General features: G+C 32.0%; 1 protein-coding gene across 14 annotated transcripts in view; it reads right to left on the bottom strand.

Moving 5' to 3' along the window:
- The window catches only part of ARID2 (AT-rich interaction domain 2), a 237071-nt gene that overhangs the window by 72024 nt on the left and 145004 nt on the right, over positions 1–20043 (bottom strand). For 9 of the 14 annotated variants that reach the window (XM_056799021.1, XM_056799014.1, XM_056799020.1 and 6 more), the window contains 2 exons: positions 17215–17433; positions 13259–13326 (listed from right to left, as the gene is read on the bottom strand). In XM_056799021.1, coding sequence (XP_056654999.1) covers positions 13259–13326; positions 17215–17404 — 258 coding nt within the window. In that variant the 5' untranslated portion in view covers positions 17405–17433. Of the gene's footprint in view, positions 1–9970; positions 9993–13258; positions 13327–17214; positions 17434–20043 lie in introns of those variants that run through there. The other 5 variants (XM_056799017.1, XM_056799016.1, XM_056799018.1 and 2 more) reach the window with 2 other exon arrangements.

The following is a 20043-nucleotide window of genomic DNA, read 5'->3' as shown; positions in this document are numbered from 1 at the left end:
CACTTGGAGCAACTCCATTTCTTTATTTTTTTCCCCTATGAAATTCACTGAACTATGAGTATAAATTCACTATCTCCATTGTCTTACAACCAATCAATAAGCACTTAGTAACTCCCTACTATGAGCCAGACACTGCAATAAGTGCTGGGATTAGACAAACAACAAATTTTGAAATTCCTGATCCCACGGAGGTTAAATTCTATTGGAGAAGACAAAGACTTATATTGCTGTGGGGTGGTCCAGTCTTCCACAAGGGATGGGGTCTTGGAGGCAGGACAGGGTCAGTGGAATGATGCATGGGACACAGCTTTCTATTCAACCCGCAGCATAGGTTTCACAGGATAAACTGCTCCCCCTTAGCTGAGCCTTGGCTTTATTTTATACCCTCATGATCACACATCTACTTGGCACACAGTTTCATTCTCAACATACATGTTTCCATAGAACCGAACAACAGAAGCAAAGCCTAAGAATAGTCAACAAAACATTGTTGATGAGTACAGGGTCAGAGGGTAGAATCAACATGGCACAGATTTGCCAGAAGTTTTTATGCCTAGAAAAGAGAATCCTATCTAAGTGGGTATATAAGAATCCTTAGGTTTAATTTTGTAAGTGGGATCTCCTGGAAACATTTTGGGGGAACAGAGTGGGACATCTGTATTAACCCTGTAAGCATGTTGCTCTCATCTATTTCACCCGGGGCTAAGTAATAATAATCATCATAGCAATTCCAATAATAAGGGGATGTTAATAAGGAAAGTCACTTAGCGGAGTTTCAGTGAGTGTTTCCATTCTTCCTAGGGGCTGCCTTGCTGTCCCCGGTTTCCATGTGTGACCGGGTCAAACAAAGTGGTCTTTGATGGCTTCCAGAATTATATAAATGTACACAGAAGTTATTATTAAAAGGATAAATACAATCAACTAAATGTAAGGTAGTTTGAAAAGGGTACTAATGTAATAATAATAGCTAGCATTTATGTAGTGCCTACTTATACCAGGCACTGTGCTAACACTTAAAATATTAAGGCTTGGGGGCAGCTGGGTAGCTCAGTGGATTAAGAGCCAGTCCTAGAGACGGGAGGTCCTAGGTTCAAATCTGGCCTCAGCCACTTCCTAGCTGTGTGACCCTGGGAAAGTCACTTGACCCCCATTGCCTAGCCCTTACCACTCTTCTGCCTTGGAGCCAATACACAGTATTGACTCCAAGATGGAAGGTAAGGGTTTTAAAAAAAAAAATATTAAGGCTTATGCAACTCTGGAAGGTGGGCATTAATATTATCTCCATTTTATAGGTGAGGAAATGCAGGGAAATATAAGTGACTTGTCAAAGGTCACAAAAATACTAAGTGACTGAGGCCAGACTTAAACTCATATCTTCCTAATTTCAAGACCAGAACTCTATCAACTTTACTACCTAGCAGCCCATTAATCTAACAATTGAGGAGATTAGGAAAGGATTCCTGGAGAAGGGGGTACATCTTGAATGATAACAGTGATCTTCTGGGGGCAGAGTGAGGGAAGGAGTGCATGCCAGAAATGATGTACATGAGAGATAGGAGACTAAAAAAGTTTGGCTGGACTGTAGAGTGTGAAAGGAAGGGATAACTAAATAATTTCCAAATCAAAATATAACATGAAAGTATTTTTAATTGGCTTCCCTTTGTCTCTCCTTTTATCAAGTTATTCTCCACATATGTACCAAAGTGATATTCCTATAGCACTAGCAATACCATGTGCCTCCACTGAATATAAAGTATCAGTCTTTAAAGTCCATTGTGATCTAGCTCCATTGTACTTTTTTCAAGCATATTAAATCCTATACCTCTTTATATACTCAACCATCCTCAGTTTGCATAACCTCTTTGTCATATATATTATCTAAGCAAATTGGTCTACTACATGCTCCTCTTAAATGACAGTCCTTTTCCTGTCTACATTCTTTATATCTGCAGTTCTCAATGCTTTGAATTTTCTTTCTCCTTTCTGAAGCTCTTAGAAACCTTTCAGAGAATAGTTTAAGGGCCATGACCACTTCCAATATGAAACCTTTCCGCATCATCCCAAATTCTAGTACCTCCTTTCTTGAAACAACTACCTGAATAAATTTAACCTATAAATATTTATGCGAGTATATGCTGCTTTTCTAAGTAGAATATAAACTTCTTGAAGGCAAAAATGGTTTCACCTAGCACAATATCATGCAGAGTAGATGCTAAAAAATGCTTAATTAATAGGAAATGCAAAAAAAATTATTTTAGATGCAATCTAAAGGACTGATTAAAGAATCAGCAACCTAGTAGTTGAGAGTATTAAACATAAATGACATTGAAATGATAAATCATTACTAAAAGTTAATTTGAATTTTTCCTGATATGTGACAGGTATCCCAGTAATAAAATGTATATAAACCTAGCACTTAGGACTTTTGTGAATTTTCTCTTCTTAAGAAAATTTTGAGTTTACAAAAAATATAAAGTAGCATTGAGAAATCTAGTGCGGAAAAAAAAAAATCCCAAGGGATTGGAGTTTTATTTAAATAGTCTTCCAGTAGAATAGTCAGGTCCATTTGTTGATTCTTTCTTCTCAATATGACAGATGGAATGGAAGAGACCTTAGTGTAAAGATCCTAAGCTCTAATTAAGGAGTGGCTTCTTAATGGCCTTTTGTCAATAGACTCAATGAAGAAGCAACCCTAAAGTCATCTCACAGGGTATTTTTGTGAACCATGGCTGGCTTCCGTAAAAGGCTTCAGTGTTTTTGAGATATCCACATGGTCAAAATCCATATCCACATGCTATACAGGGTATGTGTGGTCTTCTGAAGCATTATTAAGAATGTTGGTGGCATCAAAGGTAGTGTTACTACACAGATGGAGAATAATCTCTAGGGCTTTAGTATAAACACCAATAAGTCGCTGCTGCTTGCTTGGATGATCTTATATTAGTACCCCAGGTAGTCATAGAGCACCACATTAATCTTGTTGCTCCCAGACATCAGTCATTCTTGACAGTCCACTGCCAAAGATATCATTATGGAGGAATAGTCTGTCTCCTCCATTACCTGTTTAGTTCCATCTTGCACAGTAATTGCAAGTTTTGATCTCTGGGCAGTCAATGAAGAAATTTTAAGTCTCACCAATGATCTGTGTCTTTCTGAAGAGTTGGCAACTACCCAAAACATATGGGATCAGAGCATTGACAACAGTCTGCATGGAGCCTCCAAAGGCCATTATTGTCCTCTGAACTACATTTAGCATAGAATATGAACATATTCTAGACCTAAAAATACTGACTTAGTTTTGCCTCCAATGAGAAGTTTGTATAAGATGACTCAGGGCCCGGAATCTTCTATATCTTGTCATACAGGTAGCCAGAGTCTAAAATGGACTCAAGACTTTTGAATTTTCTTTCTCATCTTTCAGTTCTACTTCAACACTGAGCAAGGCAATGGTGAAAGAGGAGTATCTTTTGGCTTCTGAACCTAGCATAGAGGTTTTTTTAATGAAATTCTTGCCATATATCTGGGACTTCTCTAGAGTACTATTATAATTAAGATGTAAATGTTCCTCCACTTAGGCCTTGAAGAATTATCTTGTCAGCAGGGTGTTCAAAGTTGTCCCATTAACCTGTGATTTTGTGTGGGTTGGACAACAACTTCAAAATGTTTGATTGTCACTGGAAATTGATGCTTTGTTTTTATTCTCAACAATGAGCTAGGCAACTTTTCAGAAGATCAAGCTGATGTGAAAAGACCTGGATCAATACTATAGCTTAGAAAACAAAGGATTCTGTGGAATTTCTGTGGAAATTGTCTGTACCATCTATCCGAAGAATAAATGGCATGGAAATCTTGTTGAACATTAGACTGGAAGCACTTTCAGTACTTCATTCCCCTGGTCTAGAAGTCTCCAGTGGCCCATAATTCCTCACAGCCACAAAACCATTGTTATAGAGCCCTTGTGACAATTGAGGGTGGGGGGGAGGACCCTATCTTTATTTTTGACAGTTAATTTTAAAAGAACCATAGCAAAATACTACTACGTACCAAAGCTTATTTCTGGAAATAGCATAATTGAAAAAAATTTTCATTTTTAAAGTGTTCAACTTAAAAATATCATGAGACAATACTTTCCAAATGGGCAACTCTAAGCCTTACACATTTAGTATAAGAGTTGAAAAGCACACTAGATACAGCAAGAAGTCACATTTGTGACTGAGGGAAAAAAAGCCTTCTGCCCACTATAAAACACTATACAAATGTAAACATATTTATAAATTAGGAAAAGAGTAATTTATATGAAATAATATATTTAGGATAAGGCCACCCTCAATTAGTACATTCTGTGCAGCTTTCATTTCTTTCTCATCAAGAAACCATTTTAATTGTTAATAATAATGCACTAATCATAAAATGTGGAAAATTTGATGGTAAACTCTACATCCTAATATCAAACAAACTACTTTTTACCTGGGTCAGAGGCTTTGAAGATCAAGAACCAGGTTCAAAGAAACGCAGTCCTAGGTACCAATCTGGCCTCAGATACTTCCTAGTCATGCAATCCTGGGCAAGTAACTTAATTCCAATTGCCTAGCCTTTACTGCTCTCTACCCATAGAATTGATACTTAGAATTGATTCTAAGATGGAAGGTAATGGAAAAAAACTAACTTACCATGAGGAAAACCACATTACCTGAACACACTACCACAGGGCATTAGTACAGTATCTTTCAATAATATATTTGATCTGATGATTAAGAGATGACTGAGAGTAAGCAAAAAGATATACATATATATATATATATATATATATATATATACACACATATAGATATAGATATATAAAGATTGCACTATAACAATTGTCCCCCAAAATTCTAAAGATGATGAAAAGTAATTTAAGTGCCATTAGTACAAAGTGTTTTAAAGTAAAATATATGGCTTTTAATAGATAAAAATGATGCCCAAAAGGCATTAACTAATATAAAACATTTATTTTATATTTGCAAGAGTGTTTGCTGAAGATAGGCATTGTGGCCCACTGGATATAGTTCCCCTGTGAGACTCTGGAAGATGATTTCAGATCCTTCCTCCCTGACATGCTAATTAGACAAGTCACTTAATCTGTTAATGCTCTAGAAAATGAAAGCTTCTAAATTACACAAGGACTGGCATTTGCATTGGTAGAGGGAGTTCCCTCCCACAGTTCCATACACAGATGAAATTACATGTCATTTTTTTTAATGTTGAAATTTGAGTGGCATTGTAAAAGAGTATTAACATTATTTGCTGAATAGCTAAATAATACCTCTCTTAAACAAAAAGGTTGCTTCTGTTAACAAAATGTATTATGACAAACTTTGTAACTAAAGATTGAAATAATAAAAAAGACAAAAGGATGCATCTCAGGGCATGGATTTCCTACCTGCAATAGTTCTGAGAGCCACTGTCTCTATAACTCCTCAGGTTTGTAGATTAGGTAAGGGAATATGCTGAACTTTCCCAGGATGAAGAGATGGCAGAGAGGTATAATCTGGATAATGCCTATTTTAAATTTAGTCTTAGAAACAGATTCCCACACTCAGCATTTTGTTCAAACTAAATGGAAACAATAATTAAATGTTTGAGTTTATATGGCTTAAACCATAAGAGTAAACTTGGCAGTGAAAATCCTTGCAAAAAAACTTCACTCATAATGTATTTTGTTGTTGTTATTTAGTCATTTCAGTTATGTCCAACACTTTGTGACCCCATTTGGAGTTTTCTTGGCAGAGATACTGGTATTGGGAACTTCAAGATAAGGAAAGAGAGAGGAGGATGGAGGATTTCTACAAGAGATAGCATTTAAATTCAGTAAAGATTGGTGTAAAGGAAGCGAAAGAACAAAGTAAGTAAAGGTATGGACAATGGAAAGGAGAGGGTTTCTAGGGATGTAGCCAGTAGTCAATATGGTTATATGGCAAATAAAATAAAATTAGAATGCTAGGATGGTCCTAGATAGTAGAAGACTTCAATGTCTAGCTAAGAAGTTCATATTTCATTCATTAAGCAAAAATTATTTAAAGATTTTTAGTTGTAACATGAACATATCCTTTTAAAAGGAAAATTAATCAATTAAATGATGTGAAGGGCTGATATTGGAGGGAAAAAATGAAGTCTTTTTGAAGTTGTTCAGAGAGTAATGAAGCCTAGTATAAGGTTGGTGGTAGTAGAAAGAGAAAGGATAAAGAGTGAGGTGATTAGTAAATATTATATTGGTAGAAACAACCTGATAGAGAAACATTAGATATATAGAAAGAATGAAGTCAGATAACACCACAGTTTCAAATATGTTAGGCCTGAAATAGTGAATTCATAAAGAAGGATTAATTTTTGGGGAAAAATACTAAACTTGAATTTAGACACATTTATTTTTAGATGAGGTATCCTGGTGGTGATAAACTATACTATAGATTGTCTGTGGTATGGCTTCGGATCTGGGGGAGGGCAAAGCTGAAGAAAAGATGTGGGATTTACTTATAGGGATAACTATTAAAAACATGGGAATAAACAATACTGCCAAAATTTTAAGGGTATAAGAGATAAAATGAATGCCTACCTTTTTATGGAAATTTGGCTCATAGGTAGTTAAAATTTTAATAATTCTTTGTAAAGTCTCAGTTAACTGTTTATATTGAGGTATCCAGACCCTACATTGTTTAGGAGACTAAAAGGAGATCATTTTACTGATGAATGATAGCATTAATAGTACTACGAAATTGGGATTATCTCGTTATTTATCAGTAATACTGGAAGGACCTCATGACAAGAAATATTTAACATTTTGGCTTGTTTATAAGTAGCATGGTATTCAAGGTATGTGCTATTTATACTATATTATTTCTAAAATAATAACTGGACATGATATTTACTTCCTTCTCAAGAACAATAAAATAAATAAAACTTAAATAGTTCTAAATCATCAGTGCACTGCTAACTGTGCTATATTTTTCTCTGTATCCTAAAAGAAGTTCAGATAGTAGGGAAATGGTTTAGTTTTTCAAACAGCATCTGGAAACTTTAGGAAATGATTCACTCTAGTCAGGTATCCTAAATACGATAACTTATATATCAACCCGTTAAAAGTATTTTATTAGAAATTTTTCTGAAATGTATCACATATTTTCTATTGTTCTAGTTACCACAATTTAGGAATTGTGTTGGAGTTGGAATGCCTCTAAAGAACAATGATGAGAATGGTGAAGGAGATGCAAAGTATTACATAGAAAGATTATTTGAAAAAATATTGGAGATATTTAGCCTTAATGGAAGAAGGTTTTATGAAGAGAACTGCAGAGTATTTGATGGTCTATGATATGAAAGAGGGAACAGACTTATTTTGCTTGTTCCTAGGAGCAATAATGGAAGTGACAAGAGGCTAATTTCAATTTCCTATCAAAAATTATTCCCAATAATTAGGCTTCTGACAATCTATCAGAAATATTGTAAAGTGTATTCTTTAAGTGACCTCTAGAATCCCTTCTAACTCTGATAAACAGACAGTTTTGGTTTTACATAAGTGGCCTGTTCTATATATCGCTACATAAAGTGATTTTTATGTAATGTAAATATGTCCACAGATGTAGGAAAAGTAGGGAGAAAAGTGGAGTGTATGCCCATGGAGGTAGCTAGCACATCCACAGAGATAGAGACAATAAGAGAGAGAGACAGAGAGAAAGAGACAGAGAGAGAGAGAGAGCGCACAAGCAGAGCAGTATATAGCAAAATTAATGTAGGTGGTTTTTTTGAGAATGTAGATTTCTTTCAGAATTCTTTATATAAACTCAAATTCATATAATGCAAATTTATGCAAAGTGACAACAGTCTACATATAAAATTCCGGTTTTATATTGTTCTATGCTAATAGTCATAAATATAGATGATCTGAAAATAATGCATTACTTAGGTTGTATTTATTTATTATTTAGGTCATATGATTTACATAGTATGATGGAGCAGATAGGAGGTGAGTCTTGTAATCAGGAAGATATGGATTCAAGTCCTGTTTCTGATTCACGTTTAGCTGTGAAACCATGGGCAAATCACTTTATTTCTAAATGAATCGTACAAATATAAATGATAAATAAGTTACCAATATCTTACAGTGGAGAAAACTACCACATATATGAATTCCTAGATCTAAATCCACTCCTGAAAGCTTAATTATCTGGCATACCTAAATCGTGAAACTTATTTTTTTCAATAAAATTTTCCTACAGACATTCACACTGACAATTCTTCCAAATGTAAAAATCAACAGAAAATAGCTTTTATAAAACTTTGGGCCTATATGTCATTGCAAAAATTATTTGACAATAAAGAAAATGTGCAGTCAAATTATCTTCTATTCTCCACCCCACCCCACCACCTGGCTTAATTCTTACTTCATGTTTTCTTTCATAATTATTATCTTTTCTTTACTTGATAGTAATTGCCCTAACCCAGATATTTTCCTCTTATTCTATGGTTTAACACTTCATTCATACAATACTTTTATTTAAAATTTTCTTATTACTTCTTATATCTTCTTCTTAACTGAAATTTTGTCTTCAATTGTTAGGAAAGATTAACTAAATAGGAAAAGACTACTCATTAACAGATTCATTTACATCTATATTATTTATGTATCATTAATATACACATTTAAGTTAACAAAAGACTTAGAAAAAGTACTCTAATAATAAAGCTTCATAAAATATTTTCAATATCCATTACAAACATATGGAAAGTCTCATATGTACCTTACTGGTAGAGTTCTGAGCTGTATGTCACTGTCCTTCTATGGTACACAATTATTTGATTTCATGTTCCTTCATTGCAAGCTAGTCTTCTTTTTCACTAGATCTAATCTTTGTTGTTCTTACTTTTTGCTACTTTTATCCGCTTTCTCTGCTTTTTTATCCTTGAAAATTTCTCATCCTTTTCCTGAGTTTCGTTGTTTCCAGGAAGAAAAGAAAGGATGACCTTTTATGTATCTTACCAGTCAAATTATTCTATTCTTTCATGAAGGTAACTAAGAAATCAAAGGATTTTAATCACTGAAGAGTATAACTTGCAGAACACCTGAAGCTCATCATTTACTTAAAGCCCCATTTTCTGCAAATAAGAAAACTAGGATCCAGTTAGATTCAGTGATTGGTTTCAGATCACATAGCTATTTAGAGGCTAGGTTAATTTCCTTAAAGCTGTGTAAGATTTTTATTATATTCCCTCCTTTTGAAGTCACATAATTGCTGTCACTTAAAATGACATGGTATTTATTTGTCTAAAACCATTGTCCTTAATATTTTTGAGAGCACTGTCAGACTACAGCAGGGTAAAGTTTAATACTTATTGATCAAATTGTTCAAAATTGACTACAGAAGTATAAAATCCAATTCAACTTTGATCAAGAAGGAACTTCATAGGAAAATAGTTATGTTCCTTAAGCGATGTGGTAAGCAACATTTTAATTACTACCTCACCAATGGGAAGAAAAAAAGGGCCAGAGGTTCTTAAGGAATTGGGCCACCAATTTCCTTGTCTCTATTCATTCAGTAAGTATAAACTTCTTGCTTTGTGCAAGGTACTATGTTACATATTGGGTTAGAGGAGGCATCAGGGGCAAGGAGAAAAAAGAACAAAAATAAATAAAATAATATTCTATCCATAGAGAGAATCAAGACATGTATACAAATTTCCATAATATAAGGCTATTGCCAACAGGTGATATTAATATATAAATTTAAAATTGATCTTTCCCTAAACAAATCAGCAAACTGCTTAAATTGTTACAAAGGACTTTACATTCTCATTGTATCCTCATAACACTCATGTCAAGTAGGCAATACAGGCATTATTATCCCCATTTAGCAGATAAGGAAACTGAAACTCAGAATTTAAGTGATAAGTCCATGGTACCATGGCTGGAAAGTGTCAGAAAGGGTATTCTTACCCAAGTTTGCTCCTGACCCCAAGTTCAGGCTCTTTCCACAGCACCACACTGCTAGAAAAGATAAAAAGTGCTATTGGAGATAGGAAAGACCACTTCCGGTGGAGGAGAAAAGGTAACGGAGCTAATTTTTGAACTAGGTTACAAAAGAAAAGATGATTTTTAATAATGGAAATTTGCAGGAGGATTGAGGATATAGGAAGAGAAGTGCAGGTCATGTTCATGGAAATCAGCATTCCATTTTGCATGCCCAACAGGGTATGCTTAAGGGAATAGTGGAAGATAAGTAATTAGTAGTGAGATTGTAGAGGCCAAGTTGAATAGTAGGAAATTAACCTTTTGGTGGTAATAAAGGATGTATTCAAGGGGAAATGAAACTGAAAGTGGGAAAAAAACAGCTAAAAGAATAGTGTGAGCAATCTGTAAGGGTTCTAAGACATTTTCTAGGTCATAAAATTGGCTTATTTGTTGACTATCAGTCACAAAAATAGGAACCCTAATGCTGAATAGCAGTGGATACCGAAAGGGGAGCAACTACATAAAAATTTTTGTTTTGTACATTATACCCAGACAAATTTATAGAAAAGTTGTGAGAACACCAAGTTCTGTAAAATAAATAGCTGGAAGTAAGTATAAGAGTGTCTCCTATAAAATAAAAGAACTAATTTTAAAGGGCTTCCTTTATGGAAGGAGCAGAAAAATACTTCTAATATGTTAATTTGTATAAATGAAAAGAATATATGAGATAAAATATTCCTGAAAACTGATATTTTAAAAGACAGTCATTTTAGGAAAATATCTTTGTAACTAGTTTTTTACAAATCAATTGTAACTATACATATCTTCTAGAAATCATTATTTCTGTCAAAGATTTTCCGTTAAAAAAAAAAGTGTGAATATTTTTCTATTTACTGTAGCAATTATATAACAGCATAAACTTTTACGAAATTAAAACTTCTAAAAAATGAAAAAAATCATATACCCAAATCTTTTTTAACTCAATTTTCCTACAAATATTCACACTAAAAATTTCTCCAAATGTAAAATAATTGGGAAAACAGCTCTTATAAAATGTTGGGGCCAGTTTTCAAAGCAAAAATTATTGGCAATAAACTAAAGTGTGCTACTGAAACCTGTCAATGAAAAATCTTTTCATTTTTCCCACCTTTATCTTCCCCAAATTCTAACTTTTTGTCATAATACAATCACTTTTATACATTATAATAGTTCTTCCTATCCAGATTTTTCCCCTTACTCCATAATTTAACTTTTCTTTTGCAAGATGAATTTTCACTTATATATATATTTTTACCAATTCCTGTATCTCCTCTTTAACTGAAATTACATTTTCATTTCTTAGGAAGGATTAACTGAACAGGAAAACAGACTATTTATGAACACAGATTCATTTGTATCTAAATTATTAATATACATTTTTTGTATGTGTGGAAATCAACAAAGATTTAAAATCCTCTAATAATAAATCTTTATGGAATATTTCAAATTTCAACTAAAAATATTTGACAAAAAAGAAAAAGATCGAATGACAGAATTTAAACAAATTCTTATTTTTCCTGATCTTAAGCTTGTGTACTTTAAAAGAAATGAAAATTGCATAGATGCTACTATGTCCTCTATTTTATTTTTCCTTTTTACATACAGAAACAATAGCTAACATTAAAAAAAATGAAGTGATTAAGAAGTAAAACTTGGGGTAACTAGGAGGCTCAGTGGAGTGACAGCCAGGCCTAAAGATGGGAGGTCCTGGTCAGATACCTTATAGCTGTGAGACCCTGGGCAAGTCAATTAACTCCAATTGCCTGGCCTTTGTCATTCTTCTGCCCTGGAACTGATTGATACTTAGTATCAATACTAAGACAAAAGATAAGGCTTTTGGGGGTGGGGGGAATAACACCTTAAAGTATTTGCTAAAACTCTGACATCTTTGTATCTATAGATATTTTATTAATCACATTAACATATATTATGCTTTAAACCATGTATTCTTAATGGTACTTAAAATAATGGCTGGGATAAAATAATACCAATTTTATTTTTATATCTTATTATAGCCATTCTAGCAATACTCATTAAAAAGTCAAGAAATTGTTAACACCATTTATCTTCCAATATTATAATTATACCAATAAAATAATTATTATTTCATCAACTTTCAAATGTTATCCACATTAACATATATATATATGTATGAGTGCATGTGTGTATGGAATTCTTTGGTCAACCACTATGATGAGCTTATTTCAGTTGATACAAAACCAGCAGGATATCAATAATCTAAATTTAAATAAATGTAAATGGGGTTATTTTTACCATAAAAAAGATTACATCAATTACATTATAAAAGTTTATTATACATATAGTTAACACTCATCTGATTAGTAATTATTACAATGAGGAAAAAATTCTTTCCCTAACCTCAGATTATCTAGATATGTACTTTTGGAAAGAAACACCAATGTATATAAACTTCAGATGAGAAAATTCCTCAAATGATTGTTTAATATAGTTTTACAGAATCTATAGAGATTCAAAACAGTTAGATGCACACTTTTATCAGCTGTGATAATGAGAGTAGTTCACAGCTTTCTCAAATGTACATTATATTAATAATAAAATAGGCCACGGTCTCTAAAGGCAAAGAAACTCTGCTTTCTTGGTGCATCTTAAAAGACTAAAAAAAATTTGCGAAGTCTAATCCGGAAAGACAAGACAAGAATATTTCTACCAATATTTTAAATTTGTCCAAGCCTTTTAGTACTTCTCCTTATAGCATGCGTGTGTGTGTCTATGTAATTACAACAATAGTTGTATGTACCCCATTAAGAACCAAAAGCTTATCCTAATAGAATATAAACTCCTTGAAATCAGGGATATTTTCATTTTGCCTTTGTATATCTAATACCTAACATAAAACCTCAATAAAAATTGTTGGTAATAAAATGTTTGTTAAATTGAAATGAATTATAGACTGCAGAGTTTTATAACCATTCTTTTAAATTGTATATAATAAACTTCATTTTTCTTTTTGCAGACGATCATTCTCAGGAATTGACATGTGCAATAAAATTTGGGGACCTGTATTTCTACTTATTCTATTCCTTTATTTCAAAAAAATCTTTCCTCCAACATGTCATAATTAAAAGGAACCTGAATCTATTTTTCCTAAAGATAAAATCTAATAATATTCTGACACATAATTTATGAAACTGTCTAATATTTGAGATTAAGTTACTAATAACAGTGAAAAATATTTTAACTTTTATTAATTACCTTAACAAAATCTCTATCAGTTTTCTCCTTCCATTCTTCTCCAAATACAGTAGAAAATGATCCTAAAGCTATAAGCATAAAAGATATATTAAGTAAAAAGAAAGTATACATTTTCATTTAATTCCTTACTAATATCCAAAGTTTGTAAAAGCTTTAACAAAAGGCCATTTTAACATTTCCTATTGATTAAAAAAATACAATCAAATGGTATATATTTCATGTGACTAAAACTCTTATACGCAAAATATGTAAAACTCAGGTTTAATGGGCATCCAGAAAGAAAAAAAGTTAAATTTAGGAAATAGTTAACACTGTATTTAGTTTTCACTTACATAAGAAAAAATGACAAGTCAACACATGGTTGCCACAACATATTATAACTAATGAAATTTTATAAATTACATGTTATCCCAACACTGTTATAACTATAATGTCTTATGTTACATTCAGGTACAATAGTTCATAGAATTAGTACCCTAATATCACTATTTAGTTTTATGTGGAATACCACAATGCAATCTAAAGATGAACTCTGGTAATAAAATTCTGATATTGTTAAGAATATCTACCAATAGCTTGTTTTGTTTAAAAAACCTAAATAATCTAAACTGAGATATATTTGGGTAATTTTTTAGAAGGGAGAAGAGCTTAGTTTCAATAAATAGTTCTTATTTAGATGATAACCAATTAGATACCAGGTGGCTCATGCTTTATCCATCATTCTAGGAAATATAGTTATAAATGTTGTTCCCTACCATTTCTCAGAAAGACAGAACTCATAATATTGGTTCAAGAACTGCCAGCTAATCAGTAAAACGTGCCTTAAAAATTAGAATCTTGTGATATTTTATTTAATTAAAAGTTGATAAAATACTGCTCTTAAAATATAACAGTACAATGATAATTACTGGCAATGCAATGTGAAAACAATACTTTACATGACATCACAATTAAAAAATAAAAGCCAAACAATAAATGTGAAGAAGAGTTTAGATGTTTTTCAGGGGCAAAATTAATGAGATTAAGATATTCATATGTCCCTTTTAAAAGTAAAATATAACCCTAAATATTAAGTAAAATAATATGCCCCATCGCATAAAATAATTTACAACAAACAATTTTTTAAAGTCCACAAATACAACAAATGTGGAACTATAAATACTATAATGTTACATAATATTTACTGACCTAACTACAAAATCAATTCTTTTGGTATATACTAGAAGGCTACTTTAAAGAATAACTACACTAACATAATAATAAATATCAAGCTACTGCATTTCTTGAATCGTTCACACAAAAAAGTATTTTGCACAGCAAAACATGATCAATATGCTAAAAAGGTCTTTTTTGTTTTCCTTGAAAAATAAAATAATTTTACTGAGCTATTTTCTTCAAATTGAATCTATCAATGCATTTTAAAGAGGATAATATTAAATAATAATGTTATTTTTTTAATATTGGAAAGATTGCTAAATATGATTACTGACATGCAGTCTGGAGTATTGGAAAGAATGCAAGATTTGGTGTCAAGAGATATTGGCACTGGTTTGCTATAGGTACGGTAGGAAAGTCGCACAATCTATTCAAGGTTCAGTTTCCAAATCTGTAAAATGAGCAGAATAATTGCACTACTTACCTCACAGGGTTGTTAATGGAAAAAACTTTGTAAAACTATTTATTTATACCACATGTACACACAATATGTTATGGAATATTCAAACCCTTTATTACATACAATACTCCATAAAACAAACATTCCGTATTGGGGGGATGGGGGGGAAGCGAAATGTCTTTATTTAGAAAGACATAACATCTACTTCATAGAATCCTATACCTAGAATCTGATGCCTTAAAAACTAAACAGACAATCTTAAAAATCTTAACTGTTTTCAAACATCAAAAGTTAGGGGAAAATATTTCCTAAAAGCCTCAAATGAAAATTGAACAAAGTCTTCATAAATTCTTTTAGTACTTTAAAATCTTAAATATACCTATAACTTAGGTTAAAGATATATAAGGGAAAAGAGATTTATAAGTGATAACTAAAGGCAAATTCATTGTTTAAGCACAAATACAATAAAAAATTAAACATTTTCTCATTACAAAAAACGTGAAAAATAAAAAATAGCTACTATAAAAGAAAATCAACATTGCTGGATATAAGAAAATATGTTCTTAGCTATAAGATAATTAACCACTAACATTTAACAAATAGTTTCTACCATACCTTCAATTTTAGTATTTAAAATTTACTGCATAAGGAATTTATAAAGTCCCTATAAAAACTGACCTAGGAAAATCTTATTTCACTTTCTTAAGGAGATTTATTACATTAATTACTGAAAGAATAAAATCATACTTGTTCAAATATCAATCCTCAGCTACATGGATGCCCTTTGGAAACTTTATCTTCAAGGTGCCAAAATTGAATATATTTTCTTTAGAGTAAGAAATAATTTCCAATGAAAAGATTAACAGCTTACTAACATTAAAAGATCAGTTAAATGTTACAAATTTACATGTCCATAAATACTGTTACCAGGAAAAGTGCAAAAGAACTCTTTGAGTAGTCTCATAAATAATCAAGAAAACCTTAAACTTTTTCATATCTTTCTAAAATTATTTTATAATTATTTTCTCAGAGAGATATATAATTATATATCTATTTTTCTCCCTCTCCCTCTGCCTCCATCTCTCTCTCTCTCTCTGTGTCTCTGTCTCTGTCTCTGTCTCTCGTCAAATTCAAAGTTATCATGTGTAGTTGAATATATCCCAAATAAAAATATCTCTACTAAATAGAATTATATTTACAAAACCCATTAAATCAAAGTCAAAATCATTAAGTTATTTCTTCAGAAAAATGACTAATAAAATAGATACTTTCTCACTAATTGATTTTAAAATATAATAAAAAATAATTTACAGTATAATAGCACATGTTCTCAAATTCCTAGGATATGTCCATAAAAATTAAACATTTATATTTCTAAATGATGAGTGAAAATGTTCTATTTATTCCTTCATCTTGTAGACTAGTAAGAAATAATTTAAAACAGTAATTTTATCATTGAAGAACTAAAATAATTCTATACTATTTCTAATCAGTTAATTCACATAGCCATCTCAGCCATGACAATTATTTATATACTTCCCTAGCTAAATATAAGGGAAAGAAATAGAACCTTTAAAGCTTTTACCATGCAACAAATATAAATATTAGAAAATTTAGTCTAACAACCATAATTAACCCTCCTTAGGAAGACTATTTCATAGAACTTGAAAATAACTTGATTTAAAATAAAACAGGGGCAGTTAGGTAGTTTACTGGATAGAGACCTAAAGATAGGAGGTCTTGGTTCAAATTTGTCCTCAGATGTTGCTTAGCTGTATTGCCCTGGGCACGTCACTTAACCCCAGCTAACTAGCCCTTACCACTCAGTATTGTTTCTAAGATGGAATGTAAGGGTTTTAAAAATAAAACAAAAAAAATAACAAGAAAAGTTTACAACTTAAAAATACAAACTAGCCAAACATTAAATAAACCATAATAGGCTCATTTTGGCAGCAAGTATGTAAATGTATTAACTTAAACAATGGAGCCATTTCCTTATGTCAAAAATAGCACTGAATATAAGATATTGAAAAAAAGTGATATTAACATTTTTAATTGCAAACAGAATGTAAGCTTTTTTCAAAGTAATTTGGTGCTAAGCAACTTTTGTTATTAAAACTCATCACAAAAAATAATTTATGGATGTACACACATAACATATCCTTTCTATCTCATCAAAATACCAGAGGATTTGATGATGGAAATGAGGGAAAAAATTCCAGCTTGATGTATGTATTACACAATAATATCTATGACAAATGAAAAGTTCACCTTCTTATTGATGACTCCCTTATTCTTACCTTGATAAATCATCATACAATAAATTCAACTTAAAACTTACTGTCGTCAAACACCCCAGCATTAGCAAGTAATAAAGTGATGATTTTAGGGTCTTTTTCAAGTTGCATGACGTGCTTGCTTTCATTTGACAGCAGAGTGCATACATTAATAGCAAAGTCCACTTCATTTGGGAGTCCAGATAACAGGGAAAGCACCAATTTATTATAATCATTTGGCGAATTGAAGTCCATAGATAGCCCATAGCTTTGACGAAGATAATCTACCAAAGATATAAAATAGTAAAAAACAAAATAAACCAATTAATCATATGCTCATGTATACACTACTACTTCAAATAGTTAGCTAAATTATATGTGGCTAATAAATATTTGAATAATTTTTTAAAGTAAAGGAAAAAATGTTTATTTTACACGCACTAACCAAAACCATTATGAATCTGGACACAGCTGGGTGGCTCAATGGATTGTCAGGCCTAGAAACATGAGGCCCTCGGTTCAAATCTAGTCTCAGACACTTCCTACCTGTATGACTCTAGTCAAATCACTTAACTCCCATTGCCTAGCCCTTACCACTCTTCTGCCTTAGAAACAATACATGGTATTAATCCCAAGACAGAAGGTAAGGGTTAAAAAAAAATAAAACAAAACTATAAGAATCTAACTTTGCATAATCTTAAAATTCACCTTAACATATCTAAAATTATGAATTGACCATCTGTGATTTCATCAGAGTAAGTACCTCTTCCAATGACATAGACAGCAATATCTCTACATAAGTAAATGCTTTGGGTAATGTGTTGAATGTATAAACTAGAGAGCTAGTGATGAGAATTCTGGAGTAGACTTGGCTGATCATTATGAAACTATCACTAGGTCTGTATTTTGGCTTTCCAGTTTAGTAGGTCCTTACAGGTTGAGATCTACTGCCACAGACTTTAAGAACATTAGGACACCCACTACCATGTATTTTCATCAAGAGTACTTAAACTATTACAATGCTGCCCTATATCTTTATTAAAAAAAAAGAAAAATAGGTAATATAGGGTACTGTCTATTTATTTTAGGGATTTAGGTATTACAATACTATAATTCTAAATGCATATACAGCAAATATTTAATACAGAATAATTTAACAGTTATAAATCTAGCTATATAAACCTAGCCACATTTACAAAGAAGTGTTTCTTATAATAAGCTTTAATGGCAGGAGTCTTGAAACTAGTAAATATAGCACCAAAGGTATAGTGCAACTGAAATTGTGAGTTAAACAAAAAAAGATGTAGTATCTGCAAAGAAAAATAAAAATATTTGCTGCTTAAGAAACTCATCTCATATATAATATTCAATTAATTTGTAAGAACTCAGGTGAAAAAGAACATATTACATAACCAAAACAGGCTGATACAAAACAACTCTCAACAATAATTTAAAAATAAATCTTACTGGCAAGTCTTTTAACCTAGTGTCCCAAAACCTTAGTAGTTGGAGGAACAGAGGGACAACATGACACGGAGTGAATAGATTAAAGTGATAACTGGGGAGGGAAGGAAAAGAGAGAGAAAAAAGAAATGAGGAGAAAAAGGGAGAAAAAAGAAAAAGCTAGAGAAAGGAGAAAAAGTAAAGGGAGAAAAGAAGGAAGGGAAGTAGAAAAGGAGATGCTGTATCATTTGATTTTTATTATTAATCTGTAATATTCCCTTTTCTGTTCAAATCTCCCATCTCAAAAAAGACGACCTCTTCCATTCTAGCTAAGAAATGTCATCTACTCCTACTCCCCAAGGCATTTCCCTAGGTCAGAATGCATACTTTTGAAGAAGAATCTTCAACTGTTAAAGAACTATTTTACAACTTATGATCTTAGAACATTGACTTCAGGCACTGAAAGGTTATGTGACCTATTTAGGGTCACACCAGATGAGTTCTTGTCATTTATTCACTAAACTATACTATCTCTCAATTCATTCCTATATTAATGAATTTGCCAAAGCCATATTTAATTAATGAAAAATGTGTTTCTTTCATCATTCTCACTTTCGTAAAGATCTAAGATTACCAGGGAAGGTGAAGGGAAATGTATGTCAGTTTTGAGAAAACTAGTTTACTAAGAGGGAATAATTACAAATTTGTATTTATAGGCAATTCAGAGATTTTTATCCAGCCCTCCACTTAAACTTAATTTGATCCATTCTTCACTAAATAAGCATCAGTTCAACTTAGTGCAATTACTTCTCATTTTTACTGTTTAAAGTAAAATAGATCATTTTATCTGTAATAATTTTTGTTTGAAATCTAAGTCCATGAGATAATAATTTTTTCAATAAATACTGAATGATTATAGTGGATATAACAGTCTTTATCATTACATAGTCTTTTGTAGAAAAGCATGCTTCAAAAAGAAAAAATCCAGTTTAAACAGATTGACTTTCCCAAACAATAAAGAAAGCAGATTTTCCCTCACAGAGACTGAAGACTCAAGGGATCAGGGGCTCTTTGATGACTCCCATCCAGAGTCCTTAATATCATTGAAGCTAGGATGGGAACAGGAAGTGGAGCTTATCTTGCTGATAGATATGGGAACCTCTAAGTCATCTCTTATTGTACTGCCCCCAGGGACTAAGCTTAGTTAATGAAACGTATTGTGACTACAATAGAGATTTTCCTTTCCCTATTACCCAATCAATTGTAGTGAAATATGAGCAAAAGAAAATATCAGGGAAATAACAATTTGCAGTGAAAGAATCTCCAGACCCCATGAGGTGGGACTCGAGAGGGAAAAAAGAAATTCTCACAATTGAAAAGGGCTTTATACTCAGAACCTGTGTTAGTCTTGCCTTTTTTTTTAAGCCTTTCCACCTTTTTGCTAACATGGA

The sequence above is a fragment of the Monodelphis domestica genome, chromosome 5 (genome assembly GCF_027887165.1).
Source record: "Monodelphis domestica isolate mMonDom1 chromosome 5, mMonDom1.pri, whole genome shotgun sequence".
Lineage (NCBI taxonomy): Eukaryota > Metazoa > Chordata > Mammalia > Didelphimorphia > Didelphidae > Monodelphis > Monodelphis domestica.
This window is presented reverse-complemented; position numbering and strand designations above follow the sequence as displayed.